This window comes from Poecilia mexicana, unplaced genomic scaffold, assembly GCF_051168715.1.
Source record: "Poecilia mexicana isolate PSO_F unplaced genomic scaffold, ASM5116871v1 scaffold_15, whole genome shotgun sequence".
NCBI classification, from domain to species: Eukaryota; Metazoa; Chordata; class Actinopteri; order Cyprinodontiformes; family Poeciliidae; genus Poecilia; species Poecilia mexicana.
In genome coordinates this window covers 6,342,092-6,358,793 of record NW_028263384.1, presented here as the reverse complement: position 1 = coordinate 6,358,793, position 16,702 = coordinate 6,342,092, and the positions used below count along the sequence as shown (strand labels likewise).

Below are 16,702 nucleotides of genomic sequence, written 5' to 3'. Positions count from 1 at the left end.
TAAAGTTTGAGAAAAGAAAAAAAAAATACCTACAATGCAAAGCTCTGAACAGCACACGAACTACGGTCTAATTATTTCGATTTCAATCAAAATAGCTGTCATATTGTTGAAATACATCTTGAAAATGCACAGCTTCCTGACAATGTCCTGTAGGTTGTAAGGAGACCTTCACATAAACAGCCACTTGACGTTAACAAACCTGTTCTTTTTCCTGATTTACAAAGTTACTGTTACGCCCTAGGCCTCGTGAGCTGGGCTCCAGGTGTTTGTGGTGTCTGCCCTTGTGCTCCTCCTCTCTACAGGATCTGTGGCTGACCTGCTCTTTTGAAGCACAGTACATTTAAACCTGACCGTCTTCCACCTTCTGGGTCGCCTTCGGCATCTGCTCTGCCTCCTGACGCGTGCGGTGCCCTGCTGCCGGGCCTCAGCTCCCCTCCTCATGCATTTGAGTTGATCTTTGTTTTTGCACCTCAGCACTTCCTTATGCACACATACAACACATCCAAGCATTTTTTCCGTTACGCCACTGACACTGACATTCACAATCCATTGTTGTTTTTGTTAATAAATATTCATTTTCTGCACCTTAACCACTGCATGGTCTCCCGTTTTTGTTACGACCTTGAGCCAGTCGTAAATCTGTCAGGACAGAAATGTCACTAGTATCTAGCTTGGAAACCATCAGATTCAATAAGTGCACATACAAATCAATAGGAAATTGCATTGTGGGAAGTCTACTTTTGCCTGTTCACTGGAACAGAAAATGACTGCGGTCAAAATCTTCATATGTATAATTTCAGTCTTCCGGTCTGTCTGCGTGCTTGCGTGTGTGTGTGTGTATGTGTAAGTGTGTGTGTTTTGAAAGCACTTATTAATCTCTCCATGGCCTTTCACTGTCTTATAAATTCCTGATTGTGTGTCATTGTTTGGGCTTCATTTGTTTGAACACACACCCTGTAATCATGCTTGCAAATATATAGATTTTAAAAAAAATGAGCTGCCATTTTCATCATGGCACTAACAAAGTGCATTTGAAATCATTCTGACTTCCCCTGAGCTAAGCCATCAGAGCTCACACAATACCAATCAGAAGAAAAACTGTCAGCTTCAAAGCCTGAAGCTTGACTACATTAATAATATAATAAAACAGCAAATTGAATGTGTGGGCGAAGGGGTGTGGAGAACGAGTGTCTTGAAATCCTCCAAAGACATCCGTCTTTGTTCCTGACTCTTGCTTCTTTTTCATGATGACTCATTGAAAGTGAAGGCTAATGACAAAATAGCAGGCTAATTCCTGTAATTATCCGTGTTTGTCAGTGGAAATTTGCGAATGACAGAGCTTCTTTCTCCGATCTTTAAGCCAGTAGCTTCGGAGGTGGCATTGTTACCAACAAAGCCTTCACAGACAGGTCATGAATTAGGGATGCATAAATGTGGTTGGCAACAGAAAAATGGCTCCCCTGAGGAATGCTTATACAACAAACGTGACCCCCAGCAGTAAGCTGGAATATATATATATTTGTGTGTGTGTGTGTGTCCTAAGAACAATTCAGTATGAGTTGAGAAGGCTTCACAAAAACATACTGCTGAGGAAAAAGCACCAAGATGGTGGTTGGGGACACATGCCCTGTAGATACTGTACGTTTGTCATTGGAAAAAAATATTTTTAGGGACTTTGACAGTTTAGTGCGGTGTTAAAAAAGTCAATTTTAATTTAGTCTTCTTGTAATAAAACATTTTTAAAACTACAAAAGACTTCCACCTTTATAAATAAACGGATTCAGCTGTAGTTTGAAAGGTTTCAGAGAAAGCAATCTCAGAAAGAAGGAGAAGGTTGTTCTCGACAGCCATTAAAACACATGCTGGCTGTACCGGAAGGTGCTTTTGATATAGTGATATTGACCATTTTAAAAGACATTGCAGTGTCAAAGTCGAATGATCTTAATTAATATTAGTTTCTGAGTATTATTTAGAGTTAGTTGCATTGTGTTTAGCCAGTTGTGTTCATGGTAAATCACAGACATCCACAATCACAGAGGACAGCGGCTCTGTTTGTTTAAGGAAGTGGGACTGATCGCAACAAAGCAGATGGAAGACCTGATCTGCCTCACATCGTTTTTCCAGCAGGACCTGGCTCAAGTCCTGTAAACCAGGAGCGTCAAACTTATTTTTGTTTTGGGCCGTGTCAAGACCACCAATGTCCTGGCTGTAGCAGGATGTATTGGTAACACTACCCATTAATAAACTTTTAAAACTTTAATAAATAGCTGTCTCTGTTTTGCATTCTTCCTGCATTTGGCTCCTCTCTATTCTGCAAAGACGTAAAAAAGGATTTAACTTCCGTTTAGGCATAGGTCAGTACTTCATAGGTTCAAGGCCATGATGCAACCCAAAGACTCGGAGGTTTAGGCAAAACTATCTGATCTAAAATGGCTTCATTTGTAAGATCCATATGAAAGTATGTAACGCAAACATTTTTGAAGGCCAATGCTTAAATTCAAAGAGCTTGCACAGTTTTGATGATGAGGTAATAATATCAATGTGGGGGGAAATACTGGAAACTTTTACTCTAAGCTGTTGTTACAGGGTTAGGCATAGACCACAAGAGGCTCTCTGGATATCATCAGAGACCAAGTTCTAGTTTATTGCCATATGTGCATAAGACTGACATGACACTGTCATAAATATGACATGACATCTGTTATGAACATAAAGGAGTCTTCATGAATTTTATGACTGTTGTCATGAAGTGTCATTCGGTAAATCAGGACACCTGTAGTGCAAAGTTGCTCTAAAAGTTGCATTGAAAGTCCATTAAAAGTGCCAACTTTACATTAAAGTGTCATTATTTACCAAATTGCACGTCATTACAACATAGACATTCATGAAGACTCCTCCATCTTCATGACAGATGTCATGTCAGTCTTATGTACACCCCGTCAAATAAAGTGTTATCGAAAAATCTTAATTGTGTAGCAAGAATCCTAATTTCTGAGCAGAACACCAGAAAGGATGCAGCAGTGACAGGATGTCAACGCGGTGGACGCTTTGTGCAGGTCAATAATACTAAAGATTTAGACCTTTAATAAACCTCTAATGTCAATAATGCCAATTCCAGACAGAGAAAACCCTTCCACCGCCAAAACAAATCTTACAAATTTTGTACACATCTATGAACAGCTTAACATTGTTGGGACATATTTTCAACATAAAAAAATTTACTACGCTAGTTGTAAGAAAAGCTATAAAATGATGAGAGAGAATTATTTAACTTGATTTCTCAGTTGTCATGTTTGTCATTCATAAAGCAAGGACTCCAACAGCTTTCTTTTATTATTATTATTTTTTAAAAGTCTAAGCTATGTGCCTTATTGTACAAAAATAATCCTTGCAAGCTGGAAAGCACAAAACCGACCGTGTGGATTGGTGTAAAAAGGAGTCAAATCTGTCACAGGTTCTGCAGTGGTCAGTGGTCTTAAGCTCCAGAACTATAGGGACATTCAATTCAACAAACAATCCCAATGAATATACATTCCAATTGAGTTTTTTTGTTTTTTTTTTTAGCAAGAGAAGCTTTAAACAGGCACAAAGTGTGTCAAGCACCCTGTTAGGATTCCATCATTTTATTGGTTCGTTATGGAGCTGTGAACCACGGCCATTAACTAGAGGAGAGTGCATATGTGGGAGGGCAGTATATCTGACAACTGAAGAGCCACTTTGATAGTTTGGGTCCCTCCTGATCGCTGAAACAACTGTTCCCCCTAACAGCCAAAATAAGCCACATCTTTAAAGCTCTCTCACCCTGTCTCTTCCGTCCCCTGATCACGACACACACGCATACACGCACACAACCAAACACACCCAATCCAAGCTAAAAAAAACAACTTTGACCTGGAAAGGGTTGAGTAGCTCTCTACTTCCATTTCTGTAAGAATAATACACTTACTGGCTAAATGTATTCTGGTTACAGAATAAGTGCAGGTGTAGTTTCATATTCTACCTGGGTGAATCACTCTACAGAGTGTTTGTATTAGACCAGCATTCTGTTTAAAAATCCTGCTTTATGGTATTTTTTTCAACTTCACAGAAACTGTTTTTCTGTATTGTGTTAGGTTAAGTATGAAACAAAAAAATTGCCCTAATTTAGTCTTTTTCTCTACTTAAATATCAGATTTCAGCCAAAGCTTAACTGAAAGTTTAGTTTGACATTTCGCATTCCTAATATCATACAATAGGAAACTATTACTGTAAATTATGCAGCACAGAGTATTAATGTAAGGATTCACGTGTCATCAAAGCATTTCATACTTTTTTCTTCTTCGTTTTTAGTTATGTTCTTTTTTTTAAGAAAGAAATTTGTTTGCAATTTATCCTTTTTTTCATGCAGTTTTTTTTTACACTGACGTCAGTGAGTGTAATCGGTGGATCGCCGGTCTGCCCACCCTCGTCGTTTGTGTCCCTGGTAAGACACGTCACCCACCTCGCTTGCTGGTTTTGGTCAGAAGGGTCGATGGCACCAAAATGCAGCCTCGCTTCTGTCAGACTGCCCCAAGGCAGCTGTGGCTACAATCCAATAGCTCACCATCATCAGCATGTGAATAAACCTTTTGAGATTTCAATTTGACATATAAAAAGGGCATTATAAATAAAATTTATTATTATTATTATTATTATTATTATTATTATTATTATTATTTTGCTCTTTCTGAACTTCCAAAATTTTTTTGCACGTGCCAGTGTGTGTGTGTGTGTGTGTGTGTGTGTGTGTGTGTGTGTGTGTGTGTGTGAGGAGGAATTTTGCAAAATGAATATCTTACAAAATTTTTCTTTGGACCTCCGCTGCCCTTTCCAGTCCTCTACTATATTTCTGTCTCAGTTCATATTCTGGATTTTAATCTAGAAATAGAAAAAAAAGGGAGAGTTTGCCAAAAGGCTCCTGAAGGAGTCTCAGACCATGAGAAACATGGTTCTCTGGTTTGATGAGACAAAGATTGAGCTCTTTGGCGTGAACACCCTGCTGCATGTTTGGAGGAAACCGGGCATGGCTCAGCACTGGGCATGATGCTGTCGGTGGTGGCAGCATCATGCAGCAGCAGGAACTGGCAGGTTGGTCAGGATATAGGGAAAATAAACATGCAACAATGTTCAAAGACATCCTGAATTGAAACCTCCTTTTGAGTGCTCTTGACTTCAGACTGATGGTTTATTATTATTTTTTTTTAGAAAGACCAAACAGTCCAACGCACACTGCTGAGATTTCTATAGAGTGATGCCAGGACTGACTGTCCTGGATTGTCCAAACAAGCATCCGGTCCAGAATCTCACTGGTCTGGAGTGAGATCTGAACACGACTGACAGATGTCTCCATCCAACCGTTCAGCTTACAATTTCATTCATGACTCAATGAAACTCCTTCACCAAAGGTTTGTCAGGACATCACACGTATGTTCAAATCACAAGCAATAAGAATTCAAGAAAAAGTCAGAAGCTGAGAAAGATGATGACAGAATATGCTTATAATCAGTGACTGTTGAACTGCATTCTTCTGTGTGTATCCACTATTACCGATTCCTGTTCCTTACCAGTGTTTATTAATTAATTGATTTGTATTTAATTTGACAGAGAATTTGACATTCTAGGTCAAGGTTCCTTGGTTCTATTCACTCACTTTTTGTATACAGGGCTGTATAAAAAAGACATTTTCCTTCTCCTCCCTATATAAAAATTATTTGAAAAAGATCATTTTATTTATGTCCCATTATTGTTTTTCATACACAAAGGAATATATTGTGATTCAACCTCCAGATTTTAAATTGTTTTGAATTCCCATCTATTAGTAATGAGGCTCATTGTGTTCCACTGTAATCTCAAGTCGTTCTTTCACTTTATGATATCCTTCTCTGTATCTTGCCTATTAGTTGTTTTTATTTTGCCCTCCTGTGGCTATTTTAACTACCTCCAAGTACAACACCCTTGAGATTAATTGTGCTGGTAAAAACATCTCAGTGGTGCTGAAAAATAAGATCTACGCTTGTGAGTCATAGACCTAAGAAACACTTTGGAGGGTAATTTTCTGATTCTCAATATTTTATTAAATATCCACACACACATGCAATCATAGCAACTTTCCCTGTTGAGCACCGTCTTTACAGTAAGCTAGTATTCCTCGATTACTTTACATTTCATGTTTCTATAATTCACAATTTTTTGTATTTTTTTCCCCTTTACACTTATTATTTATTTTAAAATACCCCTAACCATTTTTTTTCCACCACCACATTCATTTTTTTCCATTTTCATTCCACCTGTTCAGTCCAGTCATGCCAGAATCCTTCCTGAGATCTCCAGCTCACCTGACTGAAAGGTTTGCTTTACCTCCTCTGCATGCCATCAAGTGCTACAGAAGCCAGTTAATTACACATTAATTTAAATCAGGTGTGAGGCACCAAGGCAAAGTGTGAAACACCCTGTGGGCCCAGGGCAGAGGACCAGGGACTAGTGACCTCTGTTATAGTGGACTCTATAGTCCTAACTTACCGTCACAGGTAATTAAAAATATTAACTGTCCTCCAGGCAGTTGTGTTTTCAGGGTTAGGGGTTACCTTAGCCCTAACCCTACTTGCATTGTTCTCTGAACCAGTTTATTTATTTATTTAAATTTTACTGCTGTTACGGGTGAAGAATAAATGACACACATTGATCCAAAGAGATATCATGTCTATCCCAGCTGTCTGGTGATCCTGACGTCGTTGGTCTTCATCTTCTATATAATAATCCCATTTAGCATATCCAGGAAAAATATTCCTTAATTGCTCTTTAATGTACTGGGAATGTCTTATACTGCTTAACTAAAAATAAGTAATAACTAAATAAATAAGGTGTCTTAGTAAACTTGATTAACACTTTGATGGAATATTTGTTACGTAGAGGTATGTCTTAAATGTGTAAAATATATATGTGAAGTATTACATAAATGATACTTCAGTTACTTGACATTTTAACACTTCATTATACAAATGTATGTTAAACATCTTTTAGGATGAATGTTTCTTAAGTTTCAAGTTGTGCAATTAGTAGAATTAGTTGTCAAAGTAAACCAAAGCACAACAAACTATTCCCACTTTTCCTATTTTCTTTGGGGGTGTCACTCTATTTTCTATGCATATATGAAATATTTCAAGTTGCATTCCTCTTTATATCCACATGATGGCAGTGTTGCCTTAAATGGAATCAAGCATTTCTCCACTGGTAACGGTTTTTAATAAGGTGTTGCACAAACAACAGCAGCACTTTTAAACGAGTGCTTACGTCATTACTCCGTGGTTTATCTAGTGAATTTGGATATCTGTTCATTTTTGCTGACGGCTCAAGACGCATGAAATCCATATGAGAAAATAAAAGATTTTCTGACCTTTGCTCTTTCCAAGGTTCTAAGATCCCATCAAAACGGTCGCTCCATTAAGTGTTCAATTCTGTATAAAGATATTACAGGTAAATACCAAAAATTAAGCTTATTTTATCCATTAAACAAGGGACAATAAAATGTTTTTGGAGGAACAATGAACACCCTGCTCCCTTACCATTGTGTTGGACCAAAATCTGGACTTTGACTAGAGTTTATACTTCTTCATTCCAAAAAAAAAAAAAAAAAAAAAAAAAAGTTTTACATGTACTTGAAGCAGCCTCGGGCGTGAATTGACGATGTTCTTTATATTATGCTAAGCTAACAAGCTAACAGAACTGGAAGCGTGACACTTCCAGTTCTACGCTTTCCGGTGACTTTCCGTTCTTTGCCTGGCATTGTGGCGGCGTCAAACCTGTCAGATCTGCCCACAGATTCTCTTGAGTTCAGGGCTTCAATGTTTCCACATCATGTTTTCATCTTTGGTTTCATCTTTTTGCCACCCCACATGCTTCACAGCTGGGATGGTTTCTGGCTCATGTTCTGGGTTCAATTTGCACATTTTGCATAAAGACACGTTAGTTTATGAACACAGAACCCCTCTCCTTCCTGAGCCACATGATGGTTGGATATTCCCATCATTTCTATGTTTGCATATAATAGTTTTAAACAGATGAACACGACGCTGTGAGCATCGGTAAGTTGTTTCTAAGGATAAACCAGCCTTGTACAGGTTTCAATACACATACAGGTGTGACTCCAATTAGCCTATCAGAAGTTGCCAAAGGCATGACATCATCATTTGGGCTTTCCATAATGTTTACATAGTAATCATTATGTATGCAAGCCTGATTTTGAAGACATTAATAAATAAAAAATATATGTTCTCTTTCTCATTGTGCAAATAGACATAATTTGGGTAATTTTACCTAAAATAAGAAACGTTTGGTCCAGTTTAATGTTAGACAGTGAGAAACTTCATGTGTCTTCTTATTCAGTGCACTGTAAGTAAACTTATGGAATACCTGCTGTTGAACAAAATGTCATAAATCGTGAAGTGGTGTCCTGTTGGGTCACCTTTAGCTCTGATTCGAACGTTTGCTGCGACATTACTTCGACGAGCTTCGACAAAGTCGGCGTAAAAATACGAATCAGCTGAACAGAAACCAAGCACAACATTTTGAAATAGATATTTGTTTTATTGGTGACAGGCTGGTGATGGGGCATTAATGCAAAATATAATCGACACCGCGAAACTGCGCTTGAACAAACAAGTGAATCAAGACAAGACATATAAGAAAAATAGCTAAGACTTTTGTGCATTCACAAATAGCACTAAAAATGTATGTAGGTTATGAAGCTCGCCGGTGTGGCTCAGTGATCCCGCTCACTCCTTCTGTTTAACATCTTTTCCTTACAGAAACGTTTCTAGACATTGATAAGCAGATAACCTGAGGCATGAGATATAAGCTTGCTAGGCTGCTCCCTCATAAACACGTCCACTGAACCACCGGACTTCAAGACTGGCCAAACCAAAGACGCCCTTCACTAAACAAGAGTAGATCTGTCACAGATTAGGATTAAAGCTGCTACACTGTAGTAACTTGTGCATCACATAAAGATGAAAAAATATACAGCAATTATTCATTTAATAACACAATACAAACATGGCTTCATTTGGTTCTTCAAAAGTAAGGCTGCACGCTGTGGGCATAGAGACAAGTGGGAGGGCTAACCTTGAGTAGACAGCACATTTGTGAATCTGTAAAGCTAATTAGCTTCCTGTGTAGCCATGCCGAGTGAGGCTCATGCAAATCATGCAGTACAGAAAGAGTGCCAAAGCGAGAGGAGGCTCCTGACGTTTGTTCAACTTGTACACTAAACCTAAAAGCTTTACTTTACCTCTGACAGATTACATTTAAAGTGACTGTTTGATTTTTGCCAATGGTTCTTCTGACTCCGGCGTTTCCACGTCACAAACTTGGCTTGAATTAAGAATTTATAAGAGCTAAATGTTAAGAAAAGATTTTTGCAAGATTTTTTTTGACACACACACACACACACACACACACACTTCTAAACTACTGATTTGATCTTCAGTAGTTTAGCCCACAAATGAAGTAGTGGGGGTAAAACATTGGAATAGCACATGGCTAATTATTAAACGTACATAGAATGATAAAATGACCTTGTGAGAACTATTTTCTTGGTTGTGAAAACCTGAAAATATCCTGTTTGAAAAAAAAAAAAAACTAGCCGTATTCATTGCTCAGGTACAATGTTGGCCTCTGAGTCTTCTTTCTATGTGTTTTGACTTTCAGTTCTTTCCATATGTCTTCGAATAAATAAAGGTCAGGTGAGCAACTGGGCCATTCTGGTGATTTTCACGTTCTTTCTCTGAAAACACTAAAGAGTTTCCTTGGCTGTGTGTTTGGACTGTTGTCATTCTGAGAAAGCTACACTTACTTTGTGTTTGGACCTTTGGACTTTTGTCAAGAATGTTCAGGTGCATTTCTTCATTTGCCCTAAACTGACATGTCCAGATTTTATTTAACAAACTTTATACGATTTTCAATGTGGTTTTTTGTTTGTTTTTGCACAGACGTCACTGTGACTGGGTGGATTACTTATTGTTTTTAACAGAACAAACTCTACCTGCAGATTATTCCCAAGCTCTCGACAAGTGGCCTCTTCAAACTTTGACAACTCTGGATTGTTATTTTGACTCCTCTGCCAGAGATGCTGTAAAAGGTACTTGGCTGTGACTGGTTTATGAAATGAAATGATGCTCTTTTCACTTCCAGATTATGGCTCAACAGCACTCCCTGGACAATTCAGTAGTTTAGAAAATGCAGCTGTAGCGAGGACTTCTAACATCTCTAACAACATTAAGACCATTCTGAGAAGGTCTCTTTGCCCCTGTCCTTTTCTCACTGTGTAATGCTTTAGTCATGTAAAACCAACCAGTTTAGTACCAGTTAGTACTAAACTAGCTGAAATTAATTTCAAAGTAACATAATTGTCTTTTAAATAGTGATGGGTATAAACTGTATTGTTTTGTTATCTATAGCCTGCACTTTGTAAGCAACAAACGTGCAAAACTAATTCAGTGCCATTCCAATTTTTTGACCCACAACCTAATTAGTGGACTAATTTGCTTTGACTTCAGTGTGTGTGTGTGTGTGTGTGTGTGTGTGTGTGTGTGTGTTTGTTCTACCATGTCCCAAGGAATTACGGATGTCTTCCCTACTGAAACTGAATTTCCTATTGCAGTTTTCTAACATTCAATACATAACCTGAAATAAACCAAAAGTATATATATGCCCTAAAGTTTCAGCTCTTTTTGATGAGGCAAAAAAGAAGAAAAAAAAAAAAAATCATAAAATAATTAAAAATATTGCCCTAAGAAAAAAAATAAATAAAAATTTGTGTATCAAAAATGTTCACACAGTGTTTTACTACTAATTTCTTCCCTGCATTTAAATTCCTTTGTCAAACATCGCCATGAATCAAACACTACTCTGACAAGTAAATCTGTGGAAGATCTATCGTTGGATTAGAGAAGCCAAAATTATGGCACTAGGTAATATACGGCGACACGGACAGAGATGCATTCAGCTGTTTGATTCAACACCCAGCTGTTCTCCCTTCATTCATGTAGCGCCAATTCACGACAAACGTCGCCTAAAGGCACTTTACAAAGAAAATCCTTTCAATTCAATCACACATCAAATCCAGTTAATCATAGTTATGAAACAGTGTGTTAAACTCAATTAATTCTTCAATTCAGTTTAAAAAGTGACTAAGGAAACCCATCAGATTGAATTGAATCATTGTTTTGCAGCATTCACTCCTCCTGGACCAGCACGTAGTGACAATCGCTTGTTTTCCAGTCGGATAAATTGGGATTAATATTGATTGAGTTGATTGGAAGATGCCTCGGAAGGAGGCCCTCGGACAGCGTTTTGTTCTGATTTGGAGCGACATTATGGAACCGAGCTGAATATGTATTTAGGAATAGGTTCTGTGGAAAACAGCAATATTAGCAGCATAAAGGCACATAGATATAGCATACTGTTCAGAGGCAAACAGCGCAATGGGAATGAAAAGAAATGTTTGATACTGGTTTTAAAAAAACGTTCAATTAAATTAAGCCAACGGTGCTTATGTGATAGAAGGAGGTTGACATGTCAGTGATGAGTACACGCTTTGTCTCTAAGTCACGTTGGTTTTCTAAGCTGAGTGACTGGATCAGAAGAAGGTAAAATAATACTCTGCATTTTCTGTCCTAACATTTTCCATATATCATGCTTGACTTGGAGAAAGTCCTCTGAAACAAAAAGATCTGCAGAAATTTGCATAAGACACTATTGCTAATGACGTCTCAAGCAGACTAACAGCTCCGTGAAATCTGATTATTTAGGAGTGTCAAAAGAATGTCATAACACACAAATGATTTGCTAATTTTACTTGAAATTAAGAATGCACATTTTTTTTCTATGTAGAAATAGGATTTGTTGCTTCAATAGACAAAACTCTGTCCAGTGATGCCTGTGTCCAAATGCTGTCGTTCCTTCTACAGTCATGTCTCTCTAATGTGCAAAGAATCCACCCTAACGCTCTGTCTGAGGAGGAATTTCGGAAGCTTAGATACAGGCTGTGAAAACCTCATGAAAACATGGTTGTGTGTTGTCAAGATAACATGTTATTATTACCACCACAGCCTAGATACTGCGCCTGCTAGCTGTTGTGAATGAAGTCTGTATAAAAATCCACGACAAAGTGGAGATCCAAATGTGAATCAGTACCATAAAAGAAGAAACTGGATTTATGCAAAAAAATATTCCCTCTAACATGATGCAAATTTATGAAGCCCTCTAGGGGACGTGGAGGATTTTTTTTCTTTTGCGTTCCTCACAATAATGTACTGATCAGTTCATGCGGCATAATTGAATACTCCGTAGTTTGTAAATGCAAAATGTCACGATGATATTGTTTTTCAAACTTGCCCAACCAAAAAAGAAAAGAAAATAGCCAAACAATTCTTTTTCTTCTTTCCCCTGGCGTCCTTCTGTCTCTCATGACTCCTCTATAGATCCTCTTTTATTACTTTCATGAACCTTTTTCTCTGTATTCTCTATTGTTCCTTCCTCCCTGGCAGTGCCTTATTTACTATGCAACAAAAATTTCTGCTATTGATCATAAGCACAGCCTTGTTCACAGCCATAATTTTAAACAACAGAGGCATTGAAACAGAAGTCAAGGAGTCAAAGAGTCAGTCAAGGCTGTTCTTGCGTTTCAGATTGACTTTGGAGCACAGTTCGCAGTTTGTTTCCCTTTCGGGTTTATTTCTCCTCGTATAAAGCAGCACTCCGTTGGATTCGATCTGTTGTGTTCAAAAGAGTAATCCAAAGTAGAGGAACGTGAACGAGGGGAAATGATCAAGGTCACAACAATCCTGCAAACACAGGTAGGAAGCCAAAAAGCAAATGGCTGATTCATGTCTGCAATGATCAACATCAATTTTATTAATCTGGCTTTGGCAATGACTAAATATTAAACTATGTGCAGTGAAACTGGCCCATGTGAAAGTATATATATATATATATATATATATATATATATATATATATATATATATATATATATATACATACACACACGAGTCATAATTTTGCAACTTTGTTCAGTCTGATTAATTAGGTTACTAACATTTTTTTTTTTAAATAGTAAACTGTAGCTGCTTGCTACTGTGTTCAGTACAACAATGTTAATGAAAGCACTATTTCGATAGGAATATTTAATTGATTAATAGTGACTAATAGTTGGTTAATATAGAAAAAAATTAATACTGACATCAGCAATCTAAGGAACTCATTTTACGTACGATGGCCCAAACCGAACCAGACTGAAAATCTGTTCCATGTTTTCTCAAAAATATGGACGTAAATCCCAGCGGACGGTGAGCTGAAATGAGAAAAGCTTTTTTGTAAGAAATGACTTGAGTCTGTCCGACGTCAGCATTACCTGATTCGTTCTGCTTAGTCTGGGGAAAAAAAAGTTTTTCAACAAGATCAGACTAAATGTTTTGTTTCAAACATCTCCACTTTGAATAGGGACTACACAAGTAGACTGTTGGTAAAAGTGTCATTTTTAAGACAGAAATAATTACAGACACCAACATAATTTATTTAAGGCTAATTGTTAATGTAGCTCTGACTCCATGAAGGCAGATTGACGAGCCATTCTGACCAATCACTGTCTTAAAAAAAAACAAAAAAAACCCCGCTGCTTTCATTGACATTCCCAGGAAATAACTTAGGATAATTGTTACTTGCACAATATGGTCTTAAGTGGTTAAGTTATCATACTGACCTACAGAAATAGCACAATGTGCCTTGAACACTAGACTGTGACATACTGTAAAAAAAAAGAAAGAAAAAATTAATCAATCATAGCTTAGGTTAAAATGCTGCAAATAAAAACTCCGTGAAAAGGAGTTTTGTGTGAAAGTTATGATTTGTGTGTGGATGGCCTCTGCAGTGCACTGCGAGATAATGTGCAATAATACTAATGACTAAGAATTCAGAGAACAGAAATCAGAACTGAGCAAGTGTTGATGGTGTTCCCTTTTAAACCTGACAACGCAGAGCTGCTGCCCCAGCACCGGGCTCTCAGAACAATGTTTGCTTTAAGCCTTTTAGCAGAACAGCATTCCTCTGTAAAGAAAGTGAAAACATGGAAACCAGCGACAGCTGAAGCAAACTGTCTATTTGATCCCTTTACCATAAATGCTACAGTCCAACATTTTGGGGGGTATCATGTCGAACCCTATCAACGTTCTTCAACCAAAAGTATCTGAGCCTGTAATTTTATACTTTGCAAATTTCTAGTACTATTCATAGTTGTTATGTGGAAGCTGTATTTTCATGACTACTGCTTCTGGGAATTCTGGAAGCTAGGTTCTCGTACGAGCCTTAGTGGCTTAGGAAGTCGATGCTAGCTTTGACGGTGCGTCCTGTGGACACGTCTATAGCCATGGCTCGAATCTCTGTGTCACCGAACTGCATGAGGGTCTGGATCTCACGGCGTGGCGCTGAACTTTCTGTTCCACTGACATCTAAGCGAAGCGTCCCACACTTCCTGACCCCGGGCTCACTGATAAACCCTGCGCTCTCCTTCTCCGAGCAATAAACATGGATAACTATCACCTGCTGGGAAGGCTTTGCTGGCGTATAGCTGCGTTTCACCATCTCACCCAGTGCCACAGATTGGTCAGCAGCAATGAAAGTATCGAAGACGTCGGTGCACCAGCGGGTTCCGTCCTTTATCAGCAGTTTCTCCGGCGGGTGCTTGCCCTCCACAAATCGATTAAGGACACCTACCCCATATGTTAGGGGTGAACGACGCACTTTAATGACACTGGGATCCAGGCCAAACAGCACAGCACCTTTCAGGATGGTTAGACCAACGTCGTGCGGGATGATGATTCTGGAGCGGCCCTGCAGCATGTTCTGGACAGCCTGCTGCAGCAGGGCAGACTCGGCAAAACCTCCAACCAGGAATAAGAATTTAATGTCGCTAACTTCTGGCTTCTCAAAGAGTTCAGCTGGAGAAGGCAAAGAAAATGAACGAGATTAGCAAAAAACAAAGTAAACTCATTACTATGATGATGTTGAGCTAATTGATTCAGTGGGGAAAATCCCATAGTAAAAGCAAGGTTTTAAAAGTAAATGAATGGTGGCAGAGTTAGGCTGCCTTCACACTGCAGCCTGATGAAGTACTTCAGTAGTAACTTCTCCCCCCTATACGGCGCCCCTGCCTGCTAATGTCAAAAAACCCCACAATTTTGCAATTGCTGTGTTTCCGTTAAATAAGAAATTAAATTAAAATCACACATGAATAAGCTTGTTCACATGATGTCATGGAAAACCACGGCAGCGATGGATGTAAGCAGTTACACAAGATTATATTCATGATTCAGCTGGCACTCATCAACTATCGGCCATCAGAGGAGACATCGGCGACAAGCCCCTGACACCTGGGAGCGGCTATGTGTGCGGCGTTCTGGGGAATTTGTAGTCGGTGGTTTTTACATGGTTTTAATCAGAAGTATTATCTGGTTGTTGAGCATTTTTCTGGTGTGAAAACACAAGATTTTTTTTTTTTTTTTTTCGAAATTCCTGTGTTTCATTTATGAAAATTTATTTTTGTAACTTCAATTTGCACAATCCTACAGCTAATGGAAATGCAGCTAATGTTTATCTTGGCTGAGGAATCTACAAATTATCCTGGCACAGTGGTTTTAGGGCGTGAGCTTATCTGTCTTACTGTAAGAAAACTGGCCTGCTGAACAAAAACTACTAAGAGAATAATTTTGTTTCAAGAATTACTTCACAATATGCAGAAAAATTATTTCAAGAGCTGCTCTGTCTGGAAATAATACAGTTCCTAGGCAGCAACATATGTGTTTTAATCTTTGATCTCATAAGTGGAGCTTACTGAGATGTTGGATGATATGGTCTATGGTCGGTTTGAAGAGGGTATTCATTGCATCTGGACTCATCCTCAGCATCCCTTGAGATGACCATTTAACAAAGTCCACACTAAGGAGGAGAAGAAAAAATCTGCTTAATGCAAAGTCCACAGCATGGCTGAGTCAAATAAATCTTCTTTCTTTTGTCTTCTGTCATGAACTGTCCTGTGGCACTCAGGCAGAGTGTGGCAGATGTCACGGTCGGACGGCTGGGGAAGCAACTGTCCTGTCAAACCACACAAAATAAACCTGGTATTTATTTTGTGTGGCTGAGCTGTAATATAACCATAGTCAGTAAGGCTTCAATAATAGTAAAGAGGCAGCAATTAAACTGGAAACTATTTTAGTGAATATTTACAGTCAAGTACAAAATTCTTCATAGACCCTCACAGTTTTCCACTTGAAATGACTTTCTTTCTACAAAGATGTTTGTTCTGACTGGAAATGAGAAAGGTACAGATATTAAACGATAATAAAACAATGTGAAGGAATACTTATTTTTAATTTACACTTTACCGAAAAGGCAAATGTTGGAAATGATTATTTCAATTATCTCCTTTCCATCATGCTGAATCTTTAGATCCCACCACCAGATTCATGTCAGGATGTGGGCTGGACTTCTCCAAAATGCTAATATTACATTCAGCTAGAAGAAACACATTGCTAAAATTAAAAGAGTATGTAATAGAGTAAAAGAGTACATCCAGGGGAATGGGCAGAGCTATTTAAAAATTTTTTTACTCTTCAAGCTATTGCTTTCACGT

At 38.3% G+C, this 16,702-nt stretch overlaps 1 protein-coding gene across 2 annotated transcripts in view; it reads right to left on the bottom strand.

Annotated features, from left to right (window-relative positions):
* Positions 1 to 8,580: 8,580 nt before the first annotated feature.
* hspa12a (heat shock protein family A (Hsp70) member 12A) overlaps positions 8,581 to 16,702 on the bottom strand; it is a 41,665-nt gene continuing 33,543 nt past the window's right edge. For both annotated transcript variants that reach the window (XM_088012931.1, XM_088012932.1), the window contains 2 exons: positions 15,905 to 16,008; positions 8,581 to 15,011 (listed from right to left, as the gene is read on the bottom strand). In XM_088012931.1, the coding sequence (XP_087869057.1) occupies positions 14,380 to 15,011; positions 15,905 to 16,008 (736 nt within the window). In that variant the 3' untranslated portion in view covers positions 8,581 to 14,379. The remainder of the gene's footprint in view (positions 15,012 to 15,904; positions 16,009 to 16,702) is intronic.